Source organism: the organism of the source record quoted next, unplaced genomic scaffold, assembly GCF_019419815.1.
Source record: "Pyrus x bretschneideri cultivar Hongxiangsu unplaced genomic scaffold, Pyrus_bretschneideri_v1 Contig4, whole genome shotgun sequence".
Classification (NCBI taxonomy): Eukaryota; Viridiplantae; Streptophyta; class Magnoliopsida; order Rosales; family Rosaceae; genus Pyrus; species Pyrus x bretschneideri.
In genome coordinates this window covers 4644478-4662493 of record NW_025999723.1, presented here as the reverse complement: position 1 = coordinate 4662493, position 18016 = coordinate 4644478, and the positions used below count along the sequence as shown (strand labels likewise).

At 35.6% G+C, this 18016-nt stretch overlaps 3 protein-coding genes and 1 pseudogene across 3 annotated transcripts; 3 read left to right on the top strand and 1 right to left on the bottom strand.

The window, feature by feature from the left end:
- The first annotated feature begins 1219 nt into the window (after window positions 1-1219).
- LOC103953830 (peroxidase P7-like) lies at window positions 1220-3076 on the top strand. Its single transcript, XM_009365626.3, has 4 exons — window positions 1220-1472; window positions 1746-1937; window positions 2038-2203; window positions 2528-3076. Exons 1-4 carry the CDS (start codon window positions 1263-1265, stop codon window positions 2917-2919), a joined length of 960 nt encoding a protein of 319 aa, XP_009363901.2. The 5' UTR covers window positions 1220-1262; the 3' UTR covers window positions 2920-3076.
- A 165-nt stretch (window positions 3077-3241) lies between these two features.
- On the top strand, window positions 3242-5254 carry LOC125468944 (peroxidase 4-like). The gene is made up of 2 exons (XM_048565765.1): window positions 3242-3893; window positions 4712-5254. The coding sequence occupies exons 1-2, from the start codon at window positions 3845-3847 to the stop codon at window positions 5074-5076; spliced, it is 414 nt and encodes a 137-aa protein (XP_048421722.1). The 5' UTR covers window positions 3242-3844; the 3' UTR covers window positions 5077-5254.
- Window positions 5255-6102: 848 nt separating this feature from the next.
- On the top strand, window positions 6103-8117 carry LOC103953828 (annotated as a pseudogene).
- A 5733-nt stretch (window positions 8118-13850) lies between these two features.
- Window positions 13851-15945, bottom strand: LOC103953778 (LOB domain-containing protein 15-like). The gene is made up of 4 exons (XM_048565729.1): window positions 15385-15945; window positions 15159-15203; window positions 14656-14911; window positions 13851-14364 (listed from the first exon to the last, which is right to left on the bottom strand). Exons 2-4 carry the CDS (start codon window positions 15170-15172, stop codon window positions 13960-13962), a joined length of 675 nt encoding a protein of 224 aa, XP_048421686.1. The 5' UTR covers window positions 15173-15203; window positions 15385-15945; the 3' UTR covers window positions 13851-13959.
- Between the last annotated feature and the right edge of the window lie 2071 nt (window positions 15946-18016).

The window sequence follows — 18016 nt, the reverse complement described above, 5'->3', positions numbered from 1 at the left end:
CGATATAGGTAGGAATATCAATATGCACATTTATAAATTATCGATGGATACATCAATATCAATATCAATTGTATTCAGCGGAAATTATGAAAATTCACAATGGGGTGTGTATACCAACTCATTCATATATAGTAGAAATTTGAAAAAAACATTGTAAAAAAAAAAAAAAAAAAAATTCTTAAGTTCAAAATCTACAATGGATTTCGACAAAATTTCTATAATGAATGATAAATATCATTGATTTTCCTGTATCTCACCGATATATGTGAAGTTTGCATTTCACCCCCACTTTCCATATCTATCTTTGATTTTTTGGATATTTGGACGAAAATATTGACAATTTTGTGGATATTAAACATTGATTGCCCACTACTCTAACTTCTAGCCAAATTGCCTAAACTCAATCGGCGAGTAATTTGGCAATATTATATTTGGTAAAAACCGTTTTAGTTTTCACATTTTACATTATGAAAGATGAAAGCTAAAATTAAAAATTAAAGACTGAAATGAGTATCAAATGGATCCTTAACTTTAGAGGCGTGCGTGTAAGTCATCAGACAAACTTTCATAATCTAAAGTAGTGAGGTGTCTAAACTCACTGACTCGCAGATCGCCGCCGCATATGCAAACGAAAGTTGGTAATGCTATTTTTACTATAATTTTATATCGTATTTATTTACCATCTTAGATGATAGATGAGTTGGATAAGTTACATCATTTAATTTTAATCTTTTTATTAATTAAAACACTTAAATAATCTTAGGTGACAGAAGAAGATTTCTTGTATACCACAATTATCATTTAATTAACAATCTTTTTATTAATTATTGATTAACATTTTGAAATTAAATGCTAATTAATTTAGATGATGTGGATGCCCACATCAGATGCCATCTAAGATGATATACAATTGTGGTACAAAAATATGGTAAGAATAACATTATTGACATATGTAGTTAAAGCTCTTAATTTCAACATCCTAATTTGATTAATTGAACCCCAAAAAGGAAAAACGAGTTCTAATTGGCTTTTACTTTGTCAAAAACACTTTTCTGTAATTTACTGTTCTGTTTACTACTTTTGAAAACTTAGAAAAATCAAAAGCCATGCACAAAAATTTCTACGTGTTAGGTCACCTGCCGACCCAAGTCACTAGCTTGAGAAGACCTCTATATAAATAGCACCATGTTTGTGCTTGTTTTTAACACAAGCGAGCTTTACATTCTCCATTTCACTAAGAATATACACCGCATTCAGCGTCAATGGCTTCCTCTTCTTTCATGGCCATTTTGACCTTGGCTTTCCTTATGCTCATTAGAACTACTAACGCTCAACTTTCAACAAAATTTTACTCTAGCTCCTGCCCAAAGCTCTTCTCCACTGTGAAATCCACTGTGCGTTCCGCTATACAAAAAGAGACTCGAATGGGTGCTTCTCTTCTTCGCCTCCACTTCCACGACTGTTTTGTTAATGTATGCGCATTCAAGTCAATGTTATTTTCAAATTTATTACATGAAATAATTATATATAAAATAATAAAAATAAAACTTAGTTATGCAGTAGCTTTCAAAGTTATACATTAAAAAGTGACACAATGATTTGTGAGCCAAAAGGGCAACAAAACTGTATGTCTTAAAGTATTATATATCATGTCTTTGAACTTATATTCAGACACATTGGTTATTAAATGTGTACTTTAAATGACCTTCCTTAACTAGTTCTTTTTCATTGATGCCAATTGACAGGGATGCGACGGATCGTTGCTCCTTGACGACACATCGAGCTTTACTGGAGAGAAAAATGCAGTTCCTAATAAGAATTCTGCGCGGGGATTTAACGTGGTTGACAAAATAAAGTCCGCAGTAGAAAACGTGTGCCCAGGCGTGGTGTCATGTGCTGATATATTGGCCATTGCTGCCAGAGACTCAGTTACCATTGTAAGTCAACTTATTATAATTAGCTAATCATTCTAAATTTACATGTTTCAGCAAGTTAACCAATTTAATTAATTACGTTCTTGTTTGATGCATAATGCAGCTTGGAGGGCCAAGTTGGGACGTTAAGTTGGGAAGAAGAGACACAAGGACTGCAAGCCAAGCCGCTGCTAACAACAGCATCCCCCCTCCAACCCGAAACCTAAACCAGCTCATCTCTACATTCAATGCTCTTGGCCTTTCCACCAGAGACTTGGTTGCTTTATCCGGTATCTATTTCCCGATGAACATTCTCTCCGGTGATTCTAATTTCTGCATGCAGACACTCAAAAACTTTTGTTTTTCTAGACACCCAAAAATTGTCACTAGAACTAAGTGTCCAGATATAATCCTTTGGATTCCACAACAATCACTCAATAATTTTTGTTGTAATCAAGTATGGTAGCAATTGACACTCCTATTTTAGCCATCTGCTCTCAAAACTGAGTATTTTATAATTCTTTACGCACTGTAAGAAGTTACAATGCATGTGAAAACCACTGGCTGTCAAGTATTCCTTTCTTAACTAATTTGGGTTTGTAAAATTTGAGCAGGATCCCATACAATTGGGCAAGCAAGGTGCACAACATTCAGGCCTCGCATATACAACGAGACCAATCTGGACAGTTCCTTGGCTAAAACAAGGCAATCCAACTGTCCAAGAACCTCTGGCTCAGGAGACAACAATTTGGCTCCACTTGATCTTAAAAGCCCTACTTCTTTTGACAACAGCTACTTCAAAAACTTAATCCAGAAAAAAGGTCTCCTCCATTCTGACCAGCAGCTCTTCAATGGTGGTTCCACCGATTCAATAGTGCGAGCCTACAGCAATAGCTACAACACCTTCAGTTCTGACTTTGCGAAGGCCATGATCAAGATGGGGGACATCAAACCTCTTACTGGATCCAAGGGGGAGATTAGGAAGAATTGTAGGAAGCCCAACTAAGCTTGCAGGCCCTATATTTGAATGCGCAACTAATGGCCTTGGAAGAATTGGAGAATTTCATTTGAAATTTGAAATATGTCGTTTTTATCCTTGTTAACATCTACTAAATTCCGCAAATATATATATTGGATAACATCTACTAAATATTGTTAACATCGGACAAGGATTGTCTGTCCTCCTACTTCAGGTGCCCTTCCGTGTCCTCCTGTTTTATGTGGTCACGGTTAAATCACGTCAACATTTTATATTGTTTTTTTTATAGAGATAATAAGACAAAAATAAATAGTGACTTAACCGTGACCACACAAACAAGAGGACACGAAAGGACACCAAAAATAGAGGGGCAAACAATCCTTGTCCGTTAACATCTACTATCTTTGTTAACACCCTATCGATCATAGTCAGTCTATTTCTCTTTGGGCACAACTTCCAAGGAAAGGGATTGAGAAGTAAGATTTTGCTTGGCTTCTAGGTAATACAATCATGATAGGATAAGATCTCCAAAATCTTATTATATACTGCTTTTAAATTTACAAATCACTCTTATAATAATACTATTTACAATAATTTCTTATCACAAAATCCGATGACAAAATCTCACGATGATTAAAGACGACGACAGAGACTCCCTTCTAAATTCGTCCAACTGGACGTAGATTCTAATTTAAGGTTATTGTTCGATTTCCTTTCAAATATACCCGCCACATCAAAAGACTTGCATTTTGACGTAGCTAATTAATTTCTTCATTGGGTAAAGTCTCAATTGCCCTTGCTGCCAATTTCGAGGGATGTGGACGTGGTGGGTCGTTGCTCCCTGACGACACATCAAGCTTTACTGGAGAGAAAAATGCCGAATCCAATGGTGATTTCGTGTGGTTGATGATATAAAGTCCGCATTGGAAAATGTGTGCCTCCGCGTGGTGTCATGATATATTGGCCTTTGGCCCTTTGCTGCCAGAGATTCTGTTGCCATGGTAAGTTTATTAACTTAATTGTATAACCTATTTACTACTTAGTATTACGATTTAATGATATTCTTTTTCATTTATGATTGAGAGTCTTATGTTTGTTTCTTCCCAAAAGTGAAATTGAACCACATTATTGCTAGTCTATTGTAAGGTTAAACTCACCCGTTCTCCCTTAGCTTGGATAATATTGTTTGCTAAAAAACAAAAACAAAATTTGACAATAGTTACTGTTGATCTACAAAATTGGTTGATCTTGGACCAACGTAGCGTAAATCACACTTACACACATGAACACAAATTATATCGTGGTTCATCCCGAGTTAGGGCTACGTCCACATTGTTGTTGCTAGAGAAGCTAGGGTTTATCATCCCTTAAAGTGAGGGTGAATAATCCCTTTTATAGAATAAGGGTTTCTCTCACCTCTTACATATATCATAGGCTAAGTAGTGATGCCCAAATATTGAGGCCTAATATATGATACAACAGTTACTGATATTAATTGTACAAAATTAAACATGATGCGTAAAACGCCTATCAATGGCTAATAACCCCATTAACCACTGATAAGCCTTGTACTCACCTCGGTAGCTACTCATGATAAGCCTTCCACCCCCACCAGATTCTAAACTAATTTCACTCACTATTGTCAGTTTTCCTTGTAGTGTTTAGGGTGTAGGAATGGAAGTTGAACTACTCTTCATATAACTAATTAATTTTATGATAGAACCTCAACTTTTTCACAAATATGAACTTTTGGTGTCCACATAAATCATCCAAATGTTCAGTCCTCACCATTATATGGACGACGCATAAAATTGAACAGGATCCCATACAAAAGGGCAAGCAAGGCGCACCATATTCAGGCCCGGGATATACAATGAGACCAACGTGGACAGATCCTTTGCCAAAACAAGGGAATCCAACTGCCCAAAAACCTATGGCTCAGGAAACAATAATTTGGCTCCACTTGATCTTCAAAGCCCTACAGTTTTCGACAACCACTACTACAAAACCCTAATCAAGAACAAAGGTCTCCTCTGGTCTGATCAGCAGCTCTTCGACGGTGGTTCCACCAATTCCACAGTGCGCGCCTACAGCAAAAGCTACGATACCTTCAGTTCCGATTGCGAGTGCCATGATCAAGATGGGAGATATCAAACCCCTCACTGGATCTCATGGGGATATTAGGAAGAATTATAGGAAACCTAATTAAGCTTAGTACGTGGGTACTTAAGCCTGACTTCAGCCTAAAGGCATATGTCTTAAGAATAAAATTGTTTTGGGAAAGTATAACTCATGACCTTATCATCTTGTTAAGGTCTACTATAAATATTCTTCACTTTTTATAAGCAAATATTCATTTCAAGTGTCTAGCCTTCCAAGATAAGTTGCTTTCAATCATATATTTGTGCTTATTCGTAAGAAATTACAGAAATACAACAAGGCTATGCATAAAAGCCACGCCTTTAGCTACGTAGAATTTAGAGAACTGAATGATGATCCCTCAAGGTACAAATAGATGTCCAAGTCAGTGACTTTGAGTGCAAGCTGGCTAGTTTACTTGGCATGCAAGATAGAAATACAACTAGGAGAAGTAAACCTAATCTAACCCAAATAGTTAAGAGAATTTGAACCGTATTCATCCCCATTAACAAAGTTGACAGACTACAGCGATTAACATGTCTAGCTTCTGGAAAAACATGAAATAATTAAATTTCAGAAGAGAGAAAATTTTATAACTCTTCATAGAGAACATTTTAAACCGGCAAGAGAAAATGTAAGTGTAGTGGATTTGTTGTGTGTGCAAAAGAAAAACTTTCATGATGTACCTACCTCGGAATTCAAGATTGGAATGGGTGGAAAAGAAACTCAAGACAGAACCCAACTCTTTATAAGTTAAAAGAAGAAAGACTAGAAAAATTTCACAAATCACCAACGAAGAGATTTTAAACATAAATTGGTCAAACTTTTCAGTCGGAAGGTTGTTATGTTCAAAAACCACGTGTCCCTTGTTGAAGCCAATGGAGAAGGATTCTCTCCTCTCCTAATCTCTCTCCCCTTCCCTTCCCTCCTATTTGAACAGTTAAGGTTTAGTCACGTCAATATCTTATATTAGTTTTTTTATAGAGACAATAAGACAAAAAACAATGTGTAAAAGGAGGGGAGGGAAGGGGATGAGAATAGGAGAGGAGAGAATCCTCCTCCGAAGCGAATATGTGTGCTGAAGTACTCTATTTTGTACGTAATAAGTGGACTACCAGGTGTATAGTAAGACTGTTTAGTAAACTGCTATTTTGTAGGATGAGTTTGAGTTGATACACTTCTACTGGGTCTATAAGTAGCTAATTAAGCAGTTACGAAAGTAAAATCCATGCATAGCTGCTGAATATATCAATCATATATATACACTTGTCTTCTGGAAGCTGATTTCACTAGAAGCAAAAACTACTCTTATTTTCTTTTAATTTTTTATTTGATTTAATCAACTGCCCCAGTTGAAGATTTTCCTATCCAACATAGTGCACAAACCAAAGAGTGCTTGGGCCAATTCCAAATCCTTCTGTGATTAACCAAATTAAGAACAGACATACATGAGATCAATGGCTTCCTCTTACTCCTTCTGGCCATTGTGATCTTATCTTTCCTAATTGTGCAAGTTGACGTAGTGAAAAGTGATGGACTCTCAACAACTTATTATGCATCATCTTGCCCAAAGCTCTTCCCCACTGTGAAATCCATAGTCGAATCCGCAATAAAAAAAGAGGCTCGAATGGGAGCCTCTCTCCTCCACCTCTTCTTCCACAACTGTTTTGTTAATGTAAATCTTCTCCGTCATCCCTGTGCATAAACTTTGAATGTTATCATGCATTGAGCAATTTAGAAACTGGCCACGCATTATAGCATTATTATAACTAACGTGGTAATTAGTCCTTGTTTTCTTCATTTGGTTTGTCTTAGAAATAAGTATTATTGGTGTGCAGGGATGTGATGGGTCGGTGCTCCTGGATGATGCGCCTATATAACTTTATTGAAGAGAAAAATGTACCTCCTAATAAGAATTCTTCAAGGGGATTTGAAGTCATTGATGAAGTCAAGTCTGCAGTAGAGAAAGTGTGCCCCGGCACCGTCGTGTGCTGACATAGTGGCCACTGTTGCTAGAGACTCTGTTGTCATGGTAAGTTACATACCAAATAGTTCTTGATCTAATATTACTTCTGTTTTCAAAGCGTCATGAACATAATTTCCATTCATGTATCTAGTTGTATGAGCATACTATGCGTACATTGCAGCTTGGCGGGCCAAGTTGGGGCATTCAACTGGGAAGAAAAGACGCTAGCTAGGGCTACAAACCCAGTTGTTACTAACGTCATCATACCCACCGCAAGGGCTAACCTAAAGGAGCTCATCCTTAGATTCAGTGGTATTGCACTCAACAAGAGGGACTTGGTTGCTGTATCTGGTATTTGATTCATTACATCAACACATTCGCATATTTTTCAAAACCATTTAACCGGTTCGTCCTGAATGTGATAAAAAAAAATTGATCTAACAAGAGAACATTACTGATTACTCTAAACAAATAGTCCCACCCAACATATACCCACTATTAATCCTTTATAAATTAGTGCAGTTTATAAAACTAATTACTTTACGTAAATGCAGGAGCTCATACACTTGGGCAAGCACAATGCCACAACTTCAGAAAGCGGATATACAATCAAAACCAACATAGACACAGATCTAGCACAACAAAGGAGATCAAAATGCCCTAAAGCCAAAGGCTCATGGGATCATCATTTGGCTCCGATTAATGCTCAAACCCCGATAGTGTTCGACAACAGCTACTACAAAAACCTTGTCCAGAAAAAAAGGACTCCTCCATTCCGATCAGCAGTTGTTCAGTGCAGGCAAAACTGACTAGATCGTACGTGAGTATAGTGAACACCAGGAATCCTTCTTTAACGACTTTGTGTCAGCAATGATCAAGATGGGAACCATCAACCCCCTCATTGGACCGGCTGGCGAGATTAGATTGAATTGCAGGAGGATTATCCCCATCGTTTGATTAGAATGGTTGCACGCATGGCTTTTTACAATCAATTAATTATGCTTTCGGGAGATCTTCTTACCTTAGAAAAATAGTAGTTAGAATTTCGCTTTTGTTTGACATCAGTAATATTGGTTGATTAGGTTATGAAGTTAGCATACGAAAATTTAGATGCCAAAAATTGAGCACGAAATCAGTAAAACCACGCAATTATACACAGACAATGCGTAAGCTATAACGTGATTCACCCAAATTGAATTATGTCTTGGGATTAAGATGGATTTCCATTCTAATGAATACACAGGACAAGCATGAGACGGTTCGAAATTCAAGAGTGAAAATCATGAAACAAAAGTTGCATCTTTATTCGAAATAAGATGTGTCGCCTAAGTAAAATCGTGGGCAATAAATAAAAAAAATTAACATAACAAACATGCTGACCTAGAAAAAGGGAAAAAAAAAAAAAAAAGGCTTCATGAGAAAATGATGAATTTCAAACCTGTATTTTACACGGCACGTCATGGTTCGATTCTTGCCGCTGGAGAATCGCATGATGATGGTCATGAAAGGTTGAAATGCTTCTGTAGGTCTTCCTAACCCCCGAAAAAAGTGAACTACGATGGAGACACCACTTGCTAGTCCCCTGTTTTAAAAGAAGGGAGAAACCATGTGTAACAACTTCGTGATAGTTAAAAGAGCGTCAAACAAAATGGGCTCTCCACTTGTGGGCTTTAATGTTAGAGCTACGGTCATCTGCTTGGATCCACAATTGGGTTGGGTTTTCTTTTTTGGCCCTTCACATATTGAGATGCTAATACTAGTTACACATGTTTAATCAATTCAGAAGCAATTTAATTAGCAATGACTAATGATGTTAGCCTGTAACCAAAAGATGACTAATGATACTACCAGTCTATCCAAATACAATAGATTTTTTGCTAACAATAAAGTCCATCAATGATAGTTTGTTAATAACTAATAATCATCCTAATTAAGTACTGGTTTCAGAGATAACATTCTTGTTTAGTTGACTTTATCCAACTTTGCTTAGCACGTGACTGCACCAAATTTTACTTAGCAATTTGCAGCCAACATACGAGTCTGCTAAGAGTGCACAAACATGCATATGCATGTCACATTTTTAATTGAATGATCTTATATCATCTGGAAAATTGTCATTAACAACGTTTTACAATTTTCCAAACGAAAGTTTTATGCACCATCACGTTCATTTTATAAGCATTAATGTGGCAGTTTTTATTTTTTGTAGGGTTTAAAGTATCGAACAACTTTGGTTAAACAATTCAAAACTAAAAGAAAAATCTGATTCGCAAACAACTTTGGTTCGGGAATCATTTTCTATCTCTTCTATCTCTTTCTTTCTTTGCTTCCAGTTGTGGTCACTCTAGCTTTGTCTATGAAAGTCTTTGTGGTTGTGGTCGCTTTCTCGATTTGTCGAGGAGAGAGTTTTCATGGTTGTAGTCGTGGTCATGACTTTGACATATGTTGTTTAGATCTGAGATGATGTTTTTGTGATTTCGGCGGTTGGCAAAGAATTATAAGAAAGATGCTCGACATTTGTTGGAGGTGACTTGTAGCAAAGCTTCTTTATTAACAGTTATAAAATCATCGGAGGTTGGGGCAATCTTTTCCTCATGGTCCCTTTAGTTCTTCAATTTGCAAAGTTAATTTAGTCATCGTGACTAGAGTGATGGATTTAAGACTTACAGTCCTTAGTGGCTGAAGAATAAGTTTGTAATTGTGGAATTGTATGGTGCTGTTTAGTAAGCATCACATTAAACAATTTTGCTTAATTTAATCCCATTGTCAACCCACATAAATGCCATGGGAGTCTAAAAAAATATAATCATATTCTTTAACTTCCCAAAGTCATGTGTGCACTTGTTTAAAATTCAGCATAGGAGGTGCTCCAACATGTTAAAAATTAAAATACAAGCTGTCAAAACTGTGTATTCTGATTAGTTTTCCATTTTTACAAGTGGAGTTTCATAATTTTGTTATCTTAATTTCTTTTAGCACAATAATTAAACATTTGTATGGATTATTCCTTAATGCATGGCTACAGCCAGATAGTATTTGCTTTAGGTTTACCCTCGAGATTTGAGCGCAAATATGTGCTACTCTGTGAGAGAGAGGAAACATTGGTCAAATATTTGATTTAGGAACCAATTAAATTTTGATCGAAACTTTGTTACCAATGGCCATAAGCCATAATCATCCTTTACTTCTTCCTACATATATAGTCAAATAACTGTGACTTTAAAGACCCAATTAGTGACTTCATGAGAGAGATTATGTATATAGATTATGAAGCAAATTTATAGATCTTAGATCTTGGGAATCCTCTACTCACATCACAGCATATTGATAGATTCAAGAAACTGATTTAATTATTACGGGAAATTTTAATGTTTTTTTTATTTTATAATAAAGTGTTCGTCAATTTCTTTGAGCTCAATTAGATGTCTCAAATATTTCTGAATTTGTTAATATTTTGCATGGATGATCTTTGAAGTGCAACTTGAAAAATAAACGATTCAGATCCTTAAAGCTCGATGTGATGGGGCCCCACAACTAATCCCAAATTTCTCAAAAATTGGGAATCCCTTTCCTTAAAGGGCTTGTATTTTGTGTGTGTGTGTGTGTGTGTGTGTGTTGTGTGTAGGAGGCCTTTAAGGGAAGGAATCCTCTTTTTTTTTTAATAAAAATGAGATTAGTGGTGGGACTCACTCTACATCGAACTTCAACGATCCATCCACAAGAAGCTCAACAAACTCTTGAAACAGCGGAAGCTGATTTGAGGAAAGCTGAAGGCAAGAGACAAACAATTGAGGCAAATTTAGCTCTCAGACGAGCTAGGACACGAGTAGAGGCTATTAATGTGATGTCGTAACTAGTCTAGTTGGTCCGTCCGAATAAGCAAAATAAGGTGTATAAACAGAAGTTCTGTTTATACACCTTATTTTGCTTATTTTGCTTATTCGTCCCTAATTTTGTTCCTGCCGATTGAATAAGAATCAATTCCAATCAAGTGGAATAAAATTCTAATGAAACAAAAACGATAAAAAATAAATATTAAAGAAGATGAGTAGAAAAGATGTCTATTTTGTAAGTTTCAATTCATAGATAATCTTTGCAGAAATTTAATTCAATCCAAAACCATTTGCCTCTTTAATTATCACAAAGAAATTTTATTTTTCTTATAGAACAAAATGCTCGTTAATTTCTTTAAACTCAATTAGATGTCACAAATATTTTCAATTTGGCTAATATTTTTCTAGGATGGTCTAAGAGGTATAACATAAAAAATAGATAGTTCGGATCGTTGAAATTCGATATGGTGTGAGCCCACAACTAATCCCCATTTTAAGAAAATGGAGATCCCTTCTCTTATGGACCTTGTGTATATATATGTATATCAAGGAAATACAAACAAACCCTAAACACCTTTAGTCAATGGTGAACTTCCAATCAATTAGTACATAAAACAATTGATAAAGCCCGTTGATATCATCCATGCCATATAATTAAAGGAGGGCATGGATGACATTTAGGGAACGAAGGGAAGAAGAGATGATCATGACAGTTATTTCGACAGTTTTCAATGGAGAGAATCAAAGGGAGTTGTATGAAGACAAAGTAAGATGCCATTATTGTAAGCAACCATGACATAAGACCAAATTCCATCACATCTAATTGGTTCTATAATCTTGAAGGAGGGATACCTAGCTAATTCAGTACAAGTGTATATATTTGTTAATTAGTTAGAAATATTTCTTACTATTATTTAATAAAATTTGTTAATGAAGATCTTGCTTATGTGATTCAGGTTCCTCGCCTACTTTCCACTTGGGTTGAAATCCACACGCCAAGGAAACAAAACTGCTTTGAGAAATTAATATAGCTGGCAAGACCATTGACCATCCAACAAATACATACATCTACTTGACAAAATGCTGTAACTTCACTAAATAGCAATATATGTGTACGCGTTGTGTGATTATAGTACTGATCATTTCATTTTACAAAACTGCCCCTTCGATAATAGGGGACTAGTTGATATGATTCCCTTTCTTTACTTCTCATACTTCTAGGATCTTTGATTCCTTCATTTTTTTTCATTTTTGTTAAGTAAATATGTCCTTGGGGTTTAGGGTTTGGCTTTGAATATTCTACGGTTATCTATTGCACTGTTCATGTATTGTCTAATGGTGATTCAATAACGCACCTTATTCCTATTGAAAAAAAATAAAAAGACAATCCCATTTTCAATTCTTTTAATTTTGATCAAAATAACCTTGACTGTTTGAAGTTTAAATGGAGATCAAATCTTTTACACATAAAATGGGTGTGACATCTCTATGATCCCAATTATTGGCTGACACATGTTAAGTTTTTACAACAAAGTTAAGTTTATAAATATACGTCAGACAATGATCGGAGCCAAAGAGAGACCACACTCATTTTGAGTGCAGAATATTTGATCTCCTTATAACAATATAATTTCAGGAATTAATTTAATTTCGATTTTATGATAATTTCACGTAGCAATGAGGTTTCAAATATTTGTAGGATTCATTATTGTAGCAAATCCAACAACCTTCAATTTTATCAGTCGTGCAATAAATCAAAGAATCTTTAGTTTTTGAGCAGGAACCCTATTTATATATATATACACACCACTACTCCATCAACCAGATGACTCTTAAAATCAAAATTAAATTAATTTGTGAGAACTATGAAATTGTTTTACAGCTTTTCCAGTACAAAAGTTCTATTTTAGCTGTGTCCCAAATGCTACCACTCATGCCATGCCATCGGTTGGTGGTGACTCTACCCAAAATTAATGAGTTATCTAATACTTAATTATTCAGTTTCTCATCATGCTGGGTCAGGGTTACCACCTTGGCCCTTAAAATCTTACTAAGGAAATAGAAACCATAATTTATCCAGAATTGTCTGATGAAATATGATCTGTACCCCAATTGCTCTGCCAACTCTTTATTATGTTTTTAACAAATTAGTGATCAACTAGCATAATGCACAAATTATCCAAGAATAAGGAAGAACAATGAAGCTTCCACTACTACTATTCCCAGTATTCCAGTACCCATATAAAAGGGCGATCCTCAAGCCAACAAGGCTTCCTGCTTTACGAGGGAAACATCAATCGTACTAGCTTTACCCTTGCTTTTTGCAAAGAGACCGTTTCCACAACTCGAATCCGTGACCTTTCGGTCACAAATTAAGGAGCAACATTTCCGTTTCGCCAAAACTCACCCTCATACCCATTACAATATAAGGGTAGTAAATATTAAATAACGGCAACATTGGTAGAAATTAGATACATATACCAGATTCGCATTAGAGTTTCTAATGTGACCCAAATGCTGGGGATTTCAATTCACAATCCTTAATTTAATTGTCACCTCCCCCTACTTCAATATTAATTTCTTCAAATTAACAATAATTCATGATCCTTGGTTGGCAGAGAGGTATACAACATGTAATAAAGCATATTTTATATATCATGTAGTAGGATTTCATTAAAATCGCGTTCTTACTAAGATATACAAGGATCAAATAATAAATTCAAAAACATGGTACATGGCAGAGAGGTACTTCTGCATGTTCAACATAATACCATGAATAATGTGCAACAACAGAACAAACTAACACGTTTGACTTTGGTGGCTAGAGTACGAGTTTTAATTTGGATACATGCTATATTTCGTCCAATATCTACGGAGAAGAACAAAAAGGGGTAGAAATTAAAGTTAATAAGTAGCATGCGGAAAGGAACATAACAACCAACAATATCTGGCGACAAAATAAGGACCTAAAATGGATTGACATTAACTAAGAAACTAAAAACCTTCCAAGAAACAGTATATCCACTATAAAACGTCTCTCTTTATCATCATTTTATTCCACTTGAAGAATCATCATAATAAGAAAATTAAATGGGATCGATGTCTTAATTTCAGCCTAAAAATTAAAGTTTAACCAAAGAAGGAAACATTTTCACTTGAAAGGGAGCTATAATCCGCGGCACTGGTTTGTTGATTAGTGTACATAGAAGAAGAAGATGAAGCAGGAGGCATAGGAGGTGGCGGTGGCGGCGGTGGGGTTGGCTGTGGGGTCTGGGGCAAGGAAGCAGCAGAAACAGCCCCGGAAGTAGAGAACAAAGCCATATGATGAGAATTAGATGGAAGGAGATTGGCTTCCCTGTATTTGTATTTAAGTATCTCATCCCTTACTGCGTTGAGCTCAGCTTGTAAAGATTGAACTTGTTGTTGCAAAGCCGAAATTGCACCCATGCATCCATACACCGGATCTCGTAGCCTCACATTTGCTTCATAAACAAGACTATTTGCTGCATCTGCTCTTTGAGTCTCCGGCACCTCCTGATTAAATAATTATATGCACGACGCATAAGGTAATTAAGGAACAAGAAATAAAAATCCAGGATGAGAAATCTAAAAGATATACATTATCGATAAAAACCAAATATTCTTTTTAACGAAAATAATGAGGGAATTGAAGGATTAGGATTTATTTCATAAAAACCAAATATTAACAAAATATGGACAAGATGAAGCTTGGCACCAGTATCAAACACTTTTCTCCGAAATTGAAAGTACATGATGAATGCATAATGATGACTTAATAAGAATTAGGACTTATAGTTTAATTACCATGAGCATCTTCGAGACGTTGCTGGCACCAAAGACCTTATGGACCGAAGCAAACTTCTGGGGTTCGTGGGGAGAGAAGTAAGGAGAGAAGGGGCATTCCTGTGCACACCTTCGTCTGAGGAGTTTACAGGCAGCACAAGGAGTGATGGTGTTTAGGGTTCCTGGAGGGCCCAACATGTGTCTTCTTCCCATTTGATAATGGGAAGAAGCATCAGTTTCTCTCTTAAACTTCTTGCCTATCTCATCAACTCTCTCCCTAGAAGCAGAAAATTAACGCATAAACAAAATTGTGATGACAGATATAATACAAATATAGAAAGGGAATTGATTCCGCAAACTCTTTTCTCCTTTTGCTCATTCCTATTTATTTCCGTTCCTATATATTCTTTTGATTTCTTCATTTCGAAGGCTAGGAAAAAAACAGGTGTGCAAGGAGAGAAAAATTTGCGTGGAAGTCAGTTCCCATAGAAAACGTTGCAATTATATGAAAAAATAATTATTACCTTTCTCTGGACATTCAGGCATGCTCTCTCAGGGTGGTGGAGTTGCTAAAGGAGAAAGAGAGGAAGGGTTGAAGAAGGAAGTATAATATAGGTTGTACAAATTAATATGAGTGAACTTCAAAGGCAAGGTACACTATATAAAAAGTAGTCTACCGTTAATATGGTTTTATAAAACAAATTAAGAGACAAAAGGGGTTGGAGTGTTAAGAGAGTTTAAACTACTGACTCTGATTATAAGAAGGGGAGCAGAAAGCTGAGGAACTTTTGTTTGTTGGTGCTGAGAAATATTTCTTTGGTTGATGTACGAGGATTCCAGAATTATAGTTCTCCAGAATCCAATAGAGCACTCTCAGTCTGAGATAAAAGCATCAATGGAGAGAGAATAGTGAGAGGGAGAGGGAAGAAAAGCATAAATGCCAACTCTGTGACCGCTAGCTCTCTCTCGCTCACGTGTGGTTCCTTAAATGTGTTTTGACTTTTTGAATCAACCATTTGATTTCATGCCTGCATGTGATTCTTGCTTCATTCTCAGGAAAGACCTAATTAACTAGTTTTTTTCCCTTTCTTTTTTCTTTGAGAGTTGAACACAAATTATCTTATAAATAACACACATGTTTTTAATTAATAACCTAAGACAAACTATTATTGAAAATGAAAAACTAGCTAGCTCCCGATGAGTGTTTAGAATTAGAGAGTACAACTGCTATTTGCTGATACCAAATGTCAATCTACAGTACATGTCTATAATATAATGTATAGTTGAACACACTCACTTTGACAAAAAAAAAAAAAAAAAAAAAACACACCCACATAATTCGTTATTCTTCTCCATAAAGTATTTATAAGACACAAGATAGAAAACTAAGTTCAAACAAGAAATAAATCAATCCTAATTGAACAAGCAGGCCTAAATGCATAAGGGTAAGGAAACTTAATTTCCTCCTAAAAGTTATTTTGAGAAATAAATTAGAGAAATAAAATATCTCTTCTCTATTTTATTATTCTTTAATATATGTATAACAACAATGTTAATGTATCAGGAACTATATTAGTATGTCTCGGTACCAAACATTTTTTTTCTCTTTCACGTTTTATAATTGAGGAGATATATCTCATTATTACGTTGTAATAGGCATGTTAGCTCCTTGTCAAAATCAAGAACGCACCTTTGATGAAAAAGCCTGTATCTGGGATCTTGTTCCGAAAACGAAGTTTTATATCGGCATCACCGTGTGAAAACCGCAATTTGTACTTGAAGATGGCTAAGACCAACTTTAGACCCATATGATTTAGTCAGAACTATAATCTGTCAAACATTGATTTTCCCATTCTTTACAACTAGCTAATACATATGGATCAACAGCAAATTAGTTCAAGCACTCCCTTTTTCCTTCTGGCATATCCAGCTAGATGGGTTAATTAATCGAAGTGAGTTATATATATATATTCCTTGTCTAATTTAGTGAGTCATATTTACAAGCAAAAGAATCACACACACAACAATACAATTGGGATAAATCAAAAAATATACATTAGAAGTCATATATAAAAAGAATATAGGACAAATGAGGTTTGCTTGATGGGACGAAGAACTAATTCATGTCGAAAGTTATTTTTTCCTTCCCCTTGTCGGTCATCTCCCAAACTCCTACTTCAAGGAGCTTTCTAACTCTATAAAATTACTCAACACATCAGTGATGTCCACAGAAAAAGACTAGGCACCATTCAAGATAAGTTATATATTGCGACGTATCTATAGGAGTTTACCTACATTTTCATAGAAGGAATGCATTGTGATTAATCTAACCTAGTTGTCTATTTCAGCTATCCAAATGCTGCGTTGTCCATATTTTAACTAGTGCTGTCAACAGCTTCAATGATTGTATGCTTTGTTCAATGATTCGTCTGGCTAAGCCGCCGGCCATCAGAGTTTTTTTTTTCTTTCTTTCATTCGATTAATAGTTAGCTTAAGAAGAAATCCAATGCCTTAATATCGAGTTGCGTGCCGTTATAACATGGGCACACTTATGCTTGGAGAATTGCGTTGAAGAATGTAAAAAAGTCTCACATCATAAACTTGACAAAAAATATATAACTTGTATTCAGTGGTATTATTTTTAATTGTATTGAAGTTTTTTATAATAAAATTTCATACCTACTAGCGTGCAAAGATGTTGAAATAATTTCTCGATTGACTAGCTCGATCTCCTCTCTCTCTCTGTCTCTCTCTCTCTCTCTCTATATATATATATATATATGAAAGCTGCATGCAACTATAACAGTAGTGCAATCTAATTAAAATCGTTGGATTAAACAACAAATGAGAAGATTAGACAAATACTTAAGCCAAGTTTCCAATGACCTAATTACTAAGACAAGGGGAATGAGGAATAGTATTAATATATATGTGGTCTGTAGTAGATGGGGCAAATTCTTAGTTGTGAATTTGAGGAGTGTTATGTCAAGGGTGGGTGGTGAAAGGGAGGGAAAGGAAAAGAAAGAATAAATTCCGAAGGGAAAGGAATTAATAAAAAATTGGAGGGGATTAATATTTTAATTTATTGTGAATTGTGAAATGTGAAATTTATATATCTGCATTGCTTAGATTGTAAGAAAATGGCACCATCTTACAATCTTGTTTGACCCGTATTTTAAGGCTCGCAAGCCGCCCCGATGTTCTCTCATCCCCAACCTACTTTCTCACACTTTCACTCTCTAATCTCTCTGCACCAAAACCTAGAACTTTATTATCCGCCATTTTCTTATGCCAATAGGTTTAAAGTTGCTTCAGATAAAGAGTAACTCCAGTTTTTCAGCATTCGTGATCATTATCACGTGATATTACTATTTCACTTAAT